The sequence below is a fragment of the Sorex araneus genome, chromosome X, assembly GCF_027595985.1.
Source record: "Sorex araneus isolate mSorAra2 chromosome X, mSorAra2.pri, whole genome shotgun sequence".
Taxonomy (NCBI): Eukaryota; Metazoa; Chordata; class Mammalia; order Eulipotyphla; family Soricidae; genus Sorex; species Sorex araneus.
The window spans coordinates 155,050,959-155,066,107 of NC_073313.1; the positions used below are offsets into that span (position 1 = coordinate 155,050,959).

Consider the following 15,149-nt stretch of genomic DNA (forward strand, 5'->3'; position numbering starts at 1 on the left):
AGCTTGCATCAAGACCATGCATTTATGATTTCTATGATCTCCTGTTTTGATGCCAGTGTAGCTTTGCCATTGCCCCGGGTCCATCCCAGTCCCAAGGTGGGATCTCCCTTTTGGGATGTTAGGAAACAAAGCAACTACAGCCTGAGTCAATTAATTATCACCACATAATTATGCCTAGGAGTAGATATATTTCAGATTCAAACAACTCCCAAATATTAGGAGCATAGCATTAATGGTCTTTCTGTGTTTAACCAAAGAGCATTACTCTATAGTAAAATATAAAAAGTCTGTAGGGGAAATAGAAAAGCAGGTACAAATACACAGCCCTTCAAATACAAAGCAGTACAAATGAAGTGTTCAGAATTAACAGAAAGCTTTGCCTCATAAGTAATCAAGAGTAACTTGGGGAACTGAGACAATGAGAGGTAAATTAAAAGAAAAGGTTAAAGATAAACTTTAAATTAGGGATGCTAACAAGCTTCTCAAGGAGGAGGAAAGGGGCAATTCACCAATGAAGCCTAAAATACTACAAACACTTAGGAGAGTTCCATAGCTTAAGAGCAGGAGTGGGATATTCACACAGCTGTGGCCCTGGAGTGATCACTCAACCAGCAATGACATTTAAAGCATGATGGCAGTGATGGTAATTTCTAATCTGTTCTTGCCTGTAGCACACTCCTGAGAGTTTTCTAATCTTGCCTGCTTTGGAATCCTTTTAGTTAGTCTTAGAATACTCAGGGAACCACTCCAGCTTTGGGCTCATTATTAAGGGGACAGTGTCCCACTGTCCCTCCCAACACTTAGAGGTCTTGCAGTTCTCCCTGGCACAGCCCCTTGGCCACAAGAGGAAATTGGACCTATAGAGCATTCCCCAGGCCCCAACTTGTGACATTTCTAAGGATAATGTAGATAAATTGGCCTTGATTTGCTGGTGCCCAATGGCTCAAGACTTGGTAAATAGGCAACTTTGACATCAGCAAAACTTCAACATTGCCTCTGCCTTAAAGCGTCAAGGCCAGTGCTGCAGCAGCTTCTCCCAGTCATAACAATACTCTCCTTCTCTCTGTCACCTGCTCCTTAGTGCACACAGGCTTTCCCCCTCAGCCTCTATGGACCATTGCTCTCCTAATAAACTCTGTCACATACTAAGTGTCTAGAGTCCATGAGGGTGGCTATGTCCCGGCCATGCTGCACTCATAAATCTTTGAGCATCTACTGCCCAAGACAGACATACCATCTCCTTGTTCCCAGAGTCCCTGTAGTTACGTGAGATGTTTCCCTTGTCTCACGGAGATGCTCCTCACTTCATGCTGAAATCTCATCAGGGAAGACAGGGCATGGATGGAACTATCTGAGATTTTTAACTGAATATATTTAAGAGGAGAGGATTTTCCTGAGAATCTAGAAAGGGCAGAAAACATGCCCCCAGTGTCAGCCAAAACATTTCCTTTCTTCTTGTCACTTCTAATGTGAGCTGAGGGTCCCCTGTAGAGGTGCTGAACACAGGAGCCTCTGTAGCCTGGGCCTCCCCAAAAGAGGAAACTGAAAATCTCCTCAGGGACTGAATGAGGGGAATTGAAGTTCCTGTCTGTCCCAGGACACAGGTGGATGGTTAGACCTGGGTCAGGGCTAGGAGACTCCCCCACACTTCTGCTCACCAGGGAGAAATTCCTACCACAGTGCCCTGTCTGTGTGCAGCTGGGACAACCATTCTGTGCCTCTGGCACTTGGTGTGGGGCCTGGGAGATTGAAACAGGTTCAAGTTTTGGAGTTCAGGGAATAGGATGCTTTGAGGATTCAGAGATTGAAGTCAGGGTTAAAACGTTCCCCCAAAACACTCAACTGTGTGTATCAGTTCTCCTACTGTGCTGCTCTTAGCCCTTGTTTCTACCTTGCTGTGTGTCCTTTAAGCCTCATATTATGAGACCGATCATCTGTATCTCTCCCTTTCCTGCTGACTGATGTACTCAGCATGATATCCTCTAGGTTTTCCTATATTCCAGAAAGTTGAGTGATTTTCAACTCAATAAGCACAGTAAGGCCCACAGAGGGTAGACAGGATTAGGGCTCTTTCCAGGTGTTCCTTATGTATGTGAAATTTGTGAGTAAAATGTCTTCAGGCAATGCCCCAGACTTTCTGGATTCAGTTGTAAGTGTGTAGCACTAGGAGAGTGGTTGGTGATTTGAGAACGTGGCATTCCCAGTGTCACTTGGAGTTGTCACTACACACAGAGGACAGTGGAGAGACTGAGAACAGTCTGACATTCCAGAACTGTAGGTAGCAGTTCAGTCACCAAGGAGCCCCATCTAGGTGCCTGCTCTGTGCAGAGGCAGGAAGGGAGCATTTTGAACAATCCTTGAGGTTTGGTTTCTGGACTGCCCAGTCCCAGGAATCTGTCTGTGCCTTTCTGCTCTACCACATTGACAATCCAGGCTGGCCTTCCGGTCGGGCCCCTGTTTCTGTGCTCTACATTGACCTCAGTTGGAACTTTCACCCATATTTTGCTCATTGTGCCTTCAGGAATTGAAGGGTCATCCTGATTCATGTATATTCAATGTTCTTCTAGAGGAGGGAATGAAAATACTCTCACATCAGATATGTGCATTTTCCCTGTCATTGGGAAGGGTTTTGGTCACTTTTACAAATTGACCATTTTGATAAATTTGGCAACATATTTCAAAGTACAGGTATGAATCTTGGATTCTGCATAAGAAGGGAAGTCATATTTCAACTATGGGAGCGCGAATATTCCTAGTAATACTGTGTTATGCATGACTGAAATATATAAAATATATAAAATATATCCATATTTTACTCATCAAGTCTATAGTTAGTGCATGAATATATACCCTTGATATCAATTGAGATAAAGTGATCAATTTTGATTATTTATTCCAAAATTGCAAGGCATGCACAAAATTAATGTTTAACTCAAAACCATATTTTTTCCAGGTTTCCAGGAATATTGGTCAGTTGGTTCTATCAGACCCCAGGTAAACTCAGCTGGGATGCATGACCCTGGGGTGGAGGGAGCAGCTCCTGAGACCTCGCTCTAGATCCTGTCTGCTGGTCCATGCTACTGCCAGCCCTCCTGGGCACACCCCAGACCGTGTGTCTGTGCTTCCCATGAGCTGGGCTGAGATGCCCCCAACATCAGGACTTCACAGACCATGACCCTGATCACTTATTCCCACCTCGTGATAGGAACAGGTGACCATGGTCCCTTTCGTCAAGGGGCATCTTCCCCACTGTCCCTTGTCCAGTGGCAGGATTCCTCCAGCATAGCAGTATAGAGATATGAAGACGTACAAAGGGGCAGGACTCCACCGAAACTCCAGAAGGGGGTCTGGCCAACACCAGGATTTCACCTCAGAGAAAAGGATTTCTTTTTTTTTAATTTATTTTATTGAATCACCATGTGGAAAGTTGCAAAGTTTTCAGACTTATGTCTCAGTTATACAATGCTCAAACACATGTCCTTTCACCCGTGCCCATATTCCACCACCAAAAAGAAAAAAAAAAGAAAAAAAAACAGTGTGCATCCCACGCCCCACCCCCCAACCACCCCCCCCCCCCGCATAACTGAAAAATTTCACTTCCTTGAGAAAAGGATTTCTTGCAGAGACGGAGTTTAAAACAAATATGGAACACTGGGAGTCTGCCATGGGGAGAACTACAGTTCAGGAGCCTGCAATGACCCCAGTCCAAACTTACATGTGGTTCTGCCTGTGTCATCTGTGGTGCTCCATACAAAATCCTAGAAGAAAATATGAGTGACACCAAGTCTTCTCAATTGAAGCCATTTGCCTTTTGGTCTTTGCTGAGGGACAGAGAGAGATCTTGAGTCTTTCCCTCAAATGAAGCCTGACTCTGTGAGCCCCATTCTGTGTCTCAGACCCTGACTCTCTGAGGAGGAAGTCAGGAGGATAGGCGTCCCTGTTATCTCCTCTCCCGGCACAGCTTCCTCCCCCTCAGTTTTCTGACACACTCAGGATGTGGTTGTTACACTGTGTCTCTCGTACAGTAATACACGGCAGTGTCCTCAGTGCTCAGCCTGCTCAGTTCCATGTAGGCTGTGTTCTTCGACTTGTCTGCAGTGAGTGTGAGTCTGCCCTGGAACTTCTGTGAGTAGCCGGTATCACTGTTACCAGGGTATATCCATCCCATCCACTCAAGCCCTTGTCCCGGGGTCTGCCGCACCCAGTGCATATAGTAGTCCACGAAGGTGTATCCGGATGCCTTGCAGGAGATCTTCACTGATGTCCCAGGTTTTCGCACCTCAGCCCCTGACTGCACCAGCTGTACCTGGGAGTTCACACCTGTGGACAGCAGACAGGAGTGGGTGGACTCCACTTGACTGGCCCCCTTCCCTCATCCCAAGGAATGGAGATGCTTACCTGCGGCCACTGCCACCAGGAAGAGAATTCTCCAAGTCCAGTCCATGATGGGGACCGTGCACTCAGGGGCTTCTGAAGGTGTGGGTGTGCCTGCTGTGTGAGGTTGTCAGGACACAGACACATCTGTATTTAACTGAGTGTCCCTCGTGTAATTTGCATATTCATGAGGAGGTAGAATTCATAGCTGAAGGCCTGGTCCAACCTGAGAAGGGGCTGGTGGAAGCCACCGGATCCATCCTCAAGGGGAGGGAAGAGGTCCACATTCTGATCCTTTTTTTGAGGAGATGAGATCCTGCCCTGTTCCAGGACTTTGTGCACACAGTGCTCCCCCTGTGGAGGGCCAAGCCCTTTCAGGACCATCCCTCAGGAACCCCACATCTGTATGTCCTGGAGACACCTGGACACACCTGGGCTTTATGTGAAAGTGATACAATAAAGAATTCACTCAAATAAAAATAATATAAACAATCAAATTAAAAGAGGATTTAAAATATTTAAGTAATGACTTTATATTATATTATTTATATTATATTTTACTTCTCTATTTCTATTATATTTATAAATAATATAATGCTTATATTACATTCAATTTGCTAAGTTAATGAAAACCTCAAAAGCCAAGCAAGAGTCTATCACAGCTGCCAACATGTTTATTATATAGAAGTATTAGTGGAACAAACATAAGTAAACACAAAATGAATAAAATAAAATAAATAAACCTTTATGGCACATATGACTTGAACTCTACCTTGTTTAGTGATACAGAGTAGTATTATTTAAAGAAATTTACTTAGAGAAACGCAAGGGGAGAGAAAGTGAGAGCTATGTTCATGATCGCACATGGGCTTCTCCAAATTGGAAAAATTGTTGAGTACTGATTTTTCGTCATAGGTGTTAGAAGTCTGGAAAACATCTTTCCACCCAATACATGTGAAAACCTGAACAGGTGAAACTCAGAGATTCACATTCTGTCTTTCTGTGACTAATAAGAAAAGAGAGATGGAGAGAGAAGTAAAATAGTATTATCTAAAGAAGTTTACTTAAGGAAATTCAAAGGGGGAGGGATAGAGAGAGAGATAGAGATGACACAGTATTGTCACAATCTGGTTATCATCACTTGAGCCATCCTCCTCCTTCACTGTTCCCTAGGATAGTATATGGGTTCTATCTCTCTGTCAATATAAGATAAAATTGAATCCTTATCTCATCCCAGATACAGAGTTCAATTAAAAGCGGACTTATGGTCCAGCTTTGACAGCAGAATCCTTAAAACGCAAAGAGGAAAACCTCGGTCTGTCTCTCCATGACACTGATCTTAGAGGGCTCATCCATAGTTTCACTCCATTGGCAAAAACAAAAGAAACTAAAATAAATAAATGGAACTAAAAAATTAAAAGAGTTTAATGGTAATGTAAAGAACATCAAAATTAAGATACCCTAGAGAAAGGGAGAAACTCCTATCCACTGAAGCTCAGATCTAACCTAATATCTAAGATATTCATAGTATTCACAAAGCTCAACATCAGAACAAAACACCCACCATAAAGTGGTGTGGGGAATAAACAGATACTTTTCCTAAAGTAACATTCCAATGGACTCTAGACATATGAAAAGCTGTTTATCAACACTTACTATGAGACAAATATTAATATAAAGGACAATGAAATCATCTCTCCCCAGTGAGAATGGCTCATATCAAAAATACTGGAAATATCCAGTGTTGTAACATTGTCAAGGAGAACAGTTTTTCTATGTTTGTGGGGATGCATCTATGGAAAACACTATGAGATTTCTCTAAAAAGTGAAAATATATTTTCCAAGTTAGAAGTGATTCTAATTTTGGCACTTCCACCTAAGCATAAAAACAGTAATTTGAGAAAATATATGTAAACTTTTGTCCATTGTAGCATTTAGTATAATTGCCAGGGTATGGGAACAACACTAATGCTTAATGACAGATTCATGAATAAGAAGTTGTGGTGTATATACACAATGGGATGCTGAGCAGTTATAAAAAAAAGAAATAAATCAATGCTTTCTGCACCATGAATGGAACTAGAGGCTATCAATGAAGTTTATCAGAAGATGAAGGACAAATTCAGACAATCTCATTCATCCATGGTACATAGAGAAAAGTGGGTCAGGATGGACAGGATCCAATGATAATGGCCCCTGCATCCTAACCACACTCTGGGGTTCCCGAGAGGAGTCGGGTGGGGGCTCAGATCACTGGGAAGAAGAGGCCAAGCACAGGGGCCACAGTAGAGTGTGGGGGTCTGTGGGGATTTGGTGCTGGAAGAAGCAAAGGGACTTTGGAATCACAACCATCAGTTCTCAGACTATTTCCTCAGTTAAAATAACAAAAATTAAAGACAGAAAACTCTCATTTGTTTAGAGTATTTTATTAAGAAGGAGAATCAGGACACACAAAGAAATCTTGGACCCGAGCAACTTGTGGCAGAGATGGCCCGGGACTTTGCAATAGGCCTTCTCCGCTGGGCCACTCCAGACAGGGGCAGGTGCTGTACCACCTCGTGCCCTCTAAGAGCCCCAGCTGTCACCATTTTCTAGAAGCCGGCAAGAAGCACCAGCTCCCACGTGGCCAGGATCCAGAGACACACACAGGAATCTCAGACACGAGCAACCTGCGGCAGAAATTTCTTTAGACCCTAATTATTAAAATCTTAAAATTCCTTAAGCGACATTATATTATATCCATAACAAGCAATACAAAATACATTGTCTAACAATTGCATTTTCGGCAAATATACGTGGAGGTAGGACTGGTCTCAAAATTTCGAAGGTAACTAAAGTAGAGAAAGGATACCTTGAAAATTGTCTGCCACACAAGAGGGGGGGTATGGAAAGGAGGGGGGAATACTGGGGATTTTGGTGGTGCAAAATGTGCATTGGTGAAGGGATAGGTGTTGGATGATCGATGTGAAAACATGAAATTTTTGTTACTGTACATCACGGTAAATTAATAAAAATAATTAAAATTAAATTAAATTAAATTAAATAAACTGGCACTGTCACTGTCACCTGTTGCTCATCGACTTGCTCGAGCGGGCACCAGGAACGTCTCCATTGCTAGACTTGTTGTAACTGGTTTTGACATATTGAATACGCCACGAGTAGCTTGCCAGGCTCTGCCGTGCCGGTGGGATACTCTCAGTAGCTTGCCAGGCTCTTCGAGAGGGGCAGAGGAATTGAACCTTGGTCAACCGCATACAAGGCAAACACCCTACCGCTGTGCTATCGCTCCAGCCCCCCAAATCAAAAGAAAACATAATAATAAATTCCTTTTTGCATGTACTAGCAAGAGCCAGCAAGAAGAAAAATATTTGAAAAAAAAATTCTATACTACCACAGCCAGACATATTTTGACTGGCAATTTCCTTCCCCAACAATGAACTAAAAATGAGAGATTTCAAGGCTTTGAAGTTTTGACTAAATGAGAGGTAAGTGAATTCCCAGGGCAGTTTGGATAGTCTAGCTATGTTAACTCTCCCTCCCATCAATTGTTTAATGAAATAAACTGTTCTTTTTTAAAAAAAATAAGGAAAATCAAACATATCTTGCATAACAATACATGAATCTCCAGTAGACAATTAGACAGAGAATAAAGAATTTTGAACTAGAAGAGAAAGTAATGACTAAAACTTATATATGTGGATAATGTAATATTCATTATATATTTAAACAAAAGGAAATGTGAGCCCATAAAGCCCCTCTGCCCCTGCCTGAAGTGCCTTTAGCAGAGGGCCCCCTGGTGGTCACACGCACCCCTGCAGCTGCCCTGTCTCCCTCAGCAGGTTTGTGTCTGGCCTCACAGGGACTTGCCCTCACTGTGTGTCTTGCACAATAATACACGGCTGTGTCCTCAGTCATTGAGTTGCTCAGTTTTAGACAAACTTGCTTCTGGGAGGTGTCCCTGGAGATGCTGACTCGAGACTGAAGACTTGGGTTATAGTTTGTGTCTCCATCATGCCATATAAAACCAATCTTCTCCAGCCCCTTTCCAGGGGCCTGGTGGACCCAGTGCACATGATTGCTGGTTAGAGAGAATCCCGAGACCGAGCAGGTGAGGTAAAGCATCTGCGAGGGTTTCACCAAGCTTGGTCCTGACTCCTTCAGCTGTACCTGGGACAGGACACCTGGGGACAGAGACCCACAGTGAGTCATGCGCTCAGAGGCCCCATGCCCACCTTGGAGCCTCTGTCCAGGGCATACTCATATCCGGGAGCTGCCACCAGAAAGAGGAGGAACCAGCGCTGATGCACGTTCCTGCCCATGAGGTCCAGGATCTCAGATACCGTGTCAGGGGGAGATGGAGCCCGAGTTGGGGTGAGTGTGAACGTGGTTTTAATCCTGGGTCCCGAGTGCAGATTTGCATGGGGGAGCCTCTGTAGAGAAAGGAGGGGAACCGGGTGAGGCTGGTGTGTGGGCTCCCTGGGAGGAGATGCTGACTGTGCTCAGAGCACTCAGACCTGTCCCTGGGGCCCTGTCAGAGCTGGGCCTCTTCCTCCAGTACAGGAAACATGCTGAGAAGTCTCAAGAAATAGGAATTGCTGAGGGGGAAACGGCAGCTGGGGAGGAGAGTCCCCATGTCTCAGGTCCCTGATGACCAAACCCAGCCCCCCTCCAGGGCCTCTACCCTGTAGACAGGCTCCTACCCCTCCATGTCCTTGTGTGGTGGCTCCTGTTCTCCCACCTTTTTGCAAAAAAAAATGGGTTTGAACAGCCAGGTTTATTGTTACAGTAAATTCTGACAGAGCTGTGTCAAACCCAAAGTCAATCAAATTTTATAGTAGTTTCTTCTCACACTTATCTTGGATAAAAAATTTCTTTCCCTGATGCAGATTAAACCATAACTATTTGATGTAATTTTGAGAATGATCATTGTTAATGATGGCTTCTATTGGGACAAGCAATTTCCTCTGCCTGGTGACCTGCCTGGTGCGGTTTGCCTGGTAATGGCACCTAATACTGCTCTGTTCTGTCTATAACTCAGGGTCCATAGACCAGCATGAACCTCAGAACCCTGCACTGGGGTCATCAATGAGGAATCCTGACCCTGTCAGGAGCATAAAAAGAGCTCATGGAGGACCCTCAGCACACAAACTATTGGGTAGGAGCCTGGTGTTAGTGTTCAGACTCACATAATGGCCAGGGTACAAGTACACAAGCCCTGAGCCCTGCCAGGTGTGGCCCAACCACACTCTCAAATGATTAGAGCATAGACACAGGCTGCATCACTTAATTTACCTCCTATTTCTATGAAACACAAGAACTTCAAAATAAATTTAAGGACCAGAAAATATGATCTAAAATTTGATTTAAAAAATTCAGCATTGGTAATCATACATTTGGGGTTGTGTGCAGGGATTTTCTACCCTGTTCCATTGGACTGAAGCTCTGCCTTTCTTCTAGTACCATGCTGTTTTAATTGTTACCGCTTTGTTGTTGAGTTTAAGGTTAAGGAGGTTGATGCCCCTATTGCAAACCACAACATCCAAAAGGAGAAAGAGAACAAAAAAGAATGCCCTGCCACAGAGGTGGGGTGGGATGGGGTGATGGGATTGGGTGGTGGGAGGGATTCTGGTATCATTGGTGGTGGAGAATGAACTGGTGGAGGGATGGGTTCTTGAGCATTATATGACTGAAACGCAAGCACAAAAATATGTAAATCTGTAAATGTACCCTCACGGTGATTCACAAATAAATAAATAAATAAATAAATAAATAAATAAATAAATAAAAAGAAAAACAATTCAGCTTTGAGGGGTTTGGTGGTTTAGTGAATACATTGACAGTTGGTCTTTATAGTTTTGGTTTCTGGGGTTTACATACAGGTAGAAGTTATACAATTACTTCCTAATTCAGAAATATAAAATAGCATGACCTCTTGTGGCAAGGTGCAGTTTTGTGGATTAGTTTAGTATTATTTAAAAATAATTTAATGTGGCCCTGAAAAGATAGTACAGCAGGTAGTTTTCTTGCCTTATACGTGGCCTACCTTGGTATTTCAATCCCTAGTATTTTGTATTGTCCCCCAAGAACTGCCAGGAGAAATTTTTTGAGTTCAGAGCCAAGAGTAACTACTGAGCATCACTAGGTATGGCCACAAAACAAACCCAAGAAAGATAACTGAATGAACTTGTATGGTCAGTTTGAGTTTGTATATAGCTGGAGCGATAGCAAAGCGGGTAGGGCACTTACCTTGCATGCGGTCGACCCAGGTTCAATTCCTCCGCCCCTCTCAGAGAGCCTGGCAAGCTACTGAGTATCTCGCCCGCACTCAGAGCCTAGCAAGCTCCCTGTGGCGTATTCAATATGCCAAAAACAGTAACAACAAGTCTCTCAATGGAGACATTACTGGTGCCTGCTCGAGCAAATCAATGAGCAACGGGATGACAGTGATACAGTGACAGTGAGGGTCAAAAGTGATCAATCTATGTAAATGAAGCATTACAAAAAAAAAGTGATCAATCTACTCAACAAATTCAACAAAATTAGACTGAAATAAACACAGATGCAGAAACAAGGCAGGCAGTGTTAAGACTGGCCATGAGTAAGTCTCTCCCTCACATCCACGGTAGCTCTAATGTGGCACCGAGTTCTCCTGAGCTCAATGAGAGCCCTCGGAGCTAAATAGGAGAGATGGACAAGAAGCGTTACTTGTTTTCCCTTCACTGCACTGTGATTTGGGTCCCCTAACCTCCACCAAGGACCCCAAGACTCCTGTCAGATTTATATCTCAAAACTACATTCCAGTGTGTAACTTGGAGCAGACAAGATGAACTCTTGTCTGTAGGAAAACAAAATAGTGCCTCACATCCTGACAAGACGTGATGGAACAAGATGCTTTTGCAGTCGTACAGTCAAATGGGAGGAACCAATTTCCTTTACATGGCTCAGGGTCAGGGCAGACTTTCCTGTACCTCGTAGGGAGCCAGCCCAGGTGGTGCTGGAGAAGTGCAGGGGCCATCCAGGAGTTAGAGACAGCACAGAGATAAAGAGTGGGCACACGTGGGTGCCCAAGAATCTCAGGTACAAACATATAATCCTTGTTTGGCCTGACAGTTCAGAACACGTGGTTGAAGTTCCCTTTGCCAATTCAACATTATTGCAGTCTCCTCATAAAGGGGCGTAACACTAAGATGATTGATAGACTCACTAGTATACAAAGCGCATGACTCATTGTAGCTCTGTCCCAGGTATCCTGCCCCAACACAGCTGCAGGCCTTGGACCCGAGAATCCTCACAGCTCTGTTCTCACCCATCAACATGCTCCATGAAAACCAGCAGTTTCCAGGGAGATTCAGGCCCACAGCTCAGGAAGGACCTTGAGTGAACAGGAGATAATGTTGGAAACAGTTCCTAAAGATGCTTTACCAAAACCCACTGAAAATATTCTTCAGTTGCTGGAAACTAACTATTGCTATAGATTTTATTAACATTCTTCTCTATTTTCAGCACATTAAAGTAGATGTATTTCTTCCTTCAATTCTTCTTGACTCCTTTTATTTTGGCTTCATTCCTTATGAACGTAGGTTAAATGAGCCATCCTGGATCACATTTAGTAATTGAGTAAATACAATGAAAAGAATAAAAGAAATATAAAAAATTAAATCATTCTTTTTTGTATTTTCTCATTATTAGAGATTCCTAATTTGCCAGAAATACTTTTATAATTTTTTTCATTGACAGCAATTCGGGCAGGTGCAATGGAGCAGGTGCATGCTTTGCATGTGAGAGTCCCAGGTTCATTTTCCAATACCACTAGCCTGATCCCTGAGCTCTACAGGTGGGACCAGGACATTGACAGGAAGTAAAAATGAACCGTGATCCATAAGATACCTTCTTCTTCTTTTTAACAAATTGGAAGAGTGGATAGCACTTTTTAAAAAATTCTTTAAAATATTTTATTTTGTTTTTATAAAGTTGTTCACAATAATTTATTACACTGGTGAAGGGATAAGTGTGTGATCATTGTAAGGATGTTACCCACATATCAAAGCTTGTAACTATCTCACGGGATTCAATAAATTTTAAAAATTTAAAAAAAAAGAATATGTGTCCAGGAACAGAGCATACAACATGATATTTACAAAGATATTTTTGTATTATGTAGTGTTCACAACCAGTGGGTTTAAAATTTATACTAGAGGAGGAAAGAAGATATTGATGTATAACAAATTGAGTTTTATATTTTAATTTTTAAATTTAAAAAAAAAAAGAGTCCAATACAACTTTCTCCACACCTGTTCCTGGATAGCAGCCATAAAGTACCAGAACAGAGCGCCCCCTGTTGGTCACATAAATCCCGCAGCTCCCCTGTCTCAGCAAGTTTGTGTCTGGGCTCATAGGGACTTTCCTTCACTGTGGTTCCTGCACAAAAATACACGGCTGTGTCCTCAGTTACTGAGTTGCTCAGTTTTAGGTAAACTTGGTTCTTGGAGGTGTCCCTGGAGATGCTGAGTCGGAACTGAAGACTTGGTTTATGGTATATGATTCCAGTACTCCCTATACCACCAATCCAATCCAGCCCCATTCCAGGACGCTGGCGGACCCAATGTACACGATTACTGTTTATAGAAAATCCAGAGACAGAGCAGGTGAGGGACAGCGTCTTCGAGGGCAGCACCAGGCTTGGTCCCAACTCCTCCATCTGTACCTGGGACAGGACACCTGGGGACAGAGACACACACTGAGTCACAGGCTCAGAGGCCCCATGCCCACCTTGGAGCCTCGTCCAGAGGATACTCACATCCGGGAGCTGCCACCAGAAAGAGGAACCAGCGCTGATGATTTCCTGCCCACGAGGTCCATGATCTCAAACATCTCAGGGGGAGAGGGAACCCGAGTTGGGGTGAGTGTGAACATGGTTTTAACCCTGGATCCCGAGTGCAGATTTGCATGGGGGAGCCTGTGTAGAGATAGGATGGTCCCCAGGGAAGTCTGGTGTGTGGGCTCCCTGGAAGGAGGTGCTGACTATAGTTCAGAGCACTCAGGCCGGTCCCTGGTGCTCTGTCAGAGTCGGGCCTCTTCCTCCAGAACAGGAAACATGCTGAGGAGTCTCAGGAAACAGGAATTGCTGAGGGGGAAATGGCAGTTGAGGAAGAGAGTCCCAGTGTCTCAGGTCCCTGGTGACCAAACCCAACCCCCCAACAGGGCCTCTACTAGGTAGACAAGCCCTGCCCTTCTGTGTCTCTGTGTGGTAGTCCCTATTCTCCCACTGTGAATGCAAATCCTGAGACCAACAGACAATGCCATGGTCCCAGTTAATCCACAGTTGAATTCAATCCATGTCAATCAAATTTCACAGTGTTTTTTCACTCATGTACCTTGGATGAAAATCTCTTTTTTTTGCTTTTTGAGCAGCTTCATTCTGAAATAGTCAAGGCAGTTATCTGGTGGATTTGTTCCTTCTCACTGGTTATGAGTATATTTAGGGACAAGGAAGATGCCTCAGTGACATTCCTGGTGTTGTTGGCCTGGTCAGAAGCACCTCATATTGTTCTGCCCTCTATATAACACAGCACCCAGAAGATAACCGTGAACCTCAGGACCCTGCTATTGGGGGGGTGTGAGTTTCCAAATAAAAGGTGCAGTGGGACACACAGGGACTCAAGCATTCAGTGTCCAAGAGCCGCCTACCCAGGCCAGTCGATGGCGTCAACAACAGATGGACTAAGGTCTCGGGAATAGTGAAATGGGGACTCTGACTGGTCGATAAACAGTTTATTTCTCTCTCCTCCCTCACATAGTGTGATCTCTCCCCTTACAGCACAATTTTAGTCGTAGTCCAAGTCATCATAGTTTCATCAACCTAGTCTCCTTGTATACCTCAAAGTCATCTACTTCATTATATCTTCTTCCTCATCTTATCATAGTCTCACAGTCCTCTGCTTCCAGTCATCGTCCACATCTAGTCTTCCTTCTAGTCCCAAAGTCATCATCTTTCTAGTCACCAACTTTCTAATCCCCTCTTACCCCTTACAACATAGTTATGTAGAAATCATGAAGGGTGGGGATACACAAAGGTGGGGTTGAACATTATCATAACTACAAATAGATATAAAGCCACTCCTTCAGGAGATTAACTCAAGGACAAAATCTCATCTGAGGATTCAACACTCCAGGTTACTAGGAGATCCTCTCAAGGGTGGTATTCCATCTAGGGTATATTGCTTTCTCCTTCCTCGGCTAGTAATCCATTTTACCAATTAGAGTAAATTTACTTCTTATAATATTTCTAGCAATGTCATTTTGTATGAACATAGTAAAAGTTATATTAAGCTTAAAGGTTGGCTCTTCCTGAGGACATCTTGCTATATCTCCCAGACCACAGTCCTAGGGCCAGAGGATTTAGTCTTCCCTAACCCCAGCAGCGTCCTTATTCTGTTACTTCTTTTTGGGTCATGACAGAGTTTGTCCCTTGACCGTTCTCTTAACTTATTATACTTATGGTGCTTAGCTTGTCTCCTTTGATACCAGGGTAGCTTACAACTTGCTCTGAGCCCATCCAGTCCCTTCATGGGACCCTGTTTTAGGTTGCTAGGAAGTAAGGACAACTGAGGCTTAAGTCAAGTAAATATGGAAGCCCAGGAGTAAATGTTATTTTGGAGTCAATTAACTCCCATGTTACAAAGCATAGCATCAACTGTCTTCCTGTGTCTACACAAAAAGGACATTACCAAATAAACCATGCAAAGGAAAGAGAAAAGCAATATAGAATTATTAAT

The 15,149-nt window shown here is 43.6% G+C and overlaps 2 gene segments (V, D, J or C); both read right to left on the reverse strand.

The window, feature by feature from the left end:
* Positions 1-4,003: 4,003 nt before the first annotated feature.
* LOC101547558 (immunoglobulin heavy variable 1-3-like) lies at positions 4,004-4,444 on the reverse strand. The segment is given in 2 exon segments: positions 4,004-4,320; positions 4,399-4,444. Coding segments are annotated over 2 exon segments (363 nt in total).
* A 4,135-nt stretch (positions 4,445-8,579) lies between these two features.
* LOC101546778 (immunoglobulin heavy variable 4-38-2-like) lies at positions 8,580-14,323 on the reverse strand. The segment is given in 4 exon segments: positions 8,580-8,685; positions 12,666-13,092; positions 13,172-13,245; positions 14,304-14,323. Coding segments are annotated over 4 exon segments (627 nt in total).
* Positions 14,324-15,149: the final 826 nt, after the last annotated feature.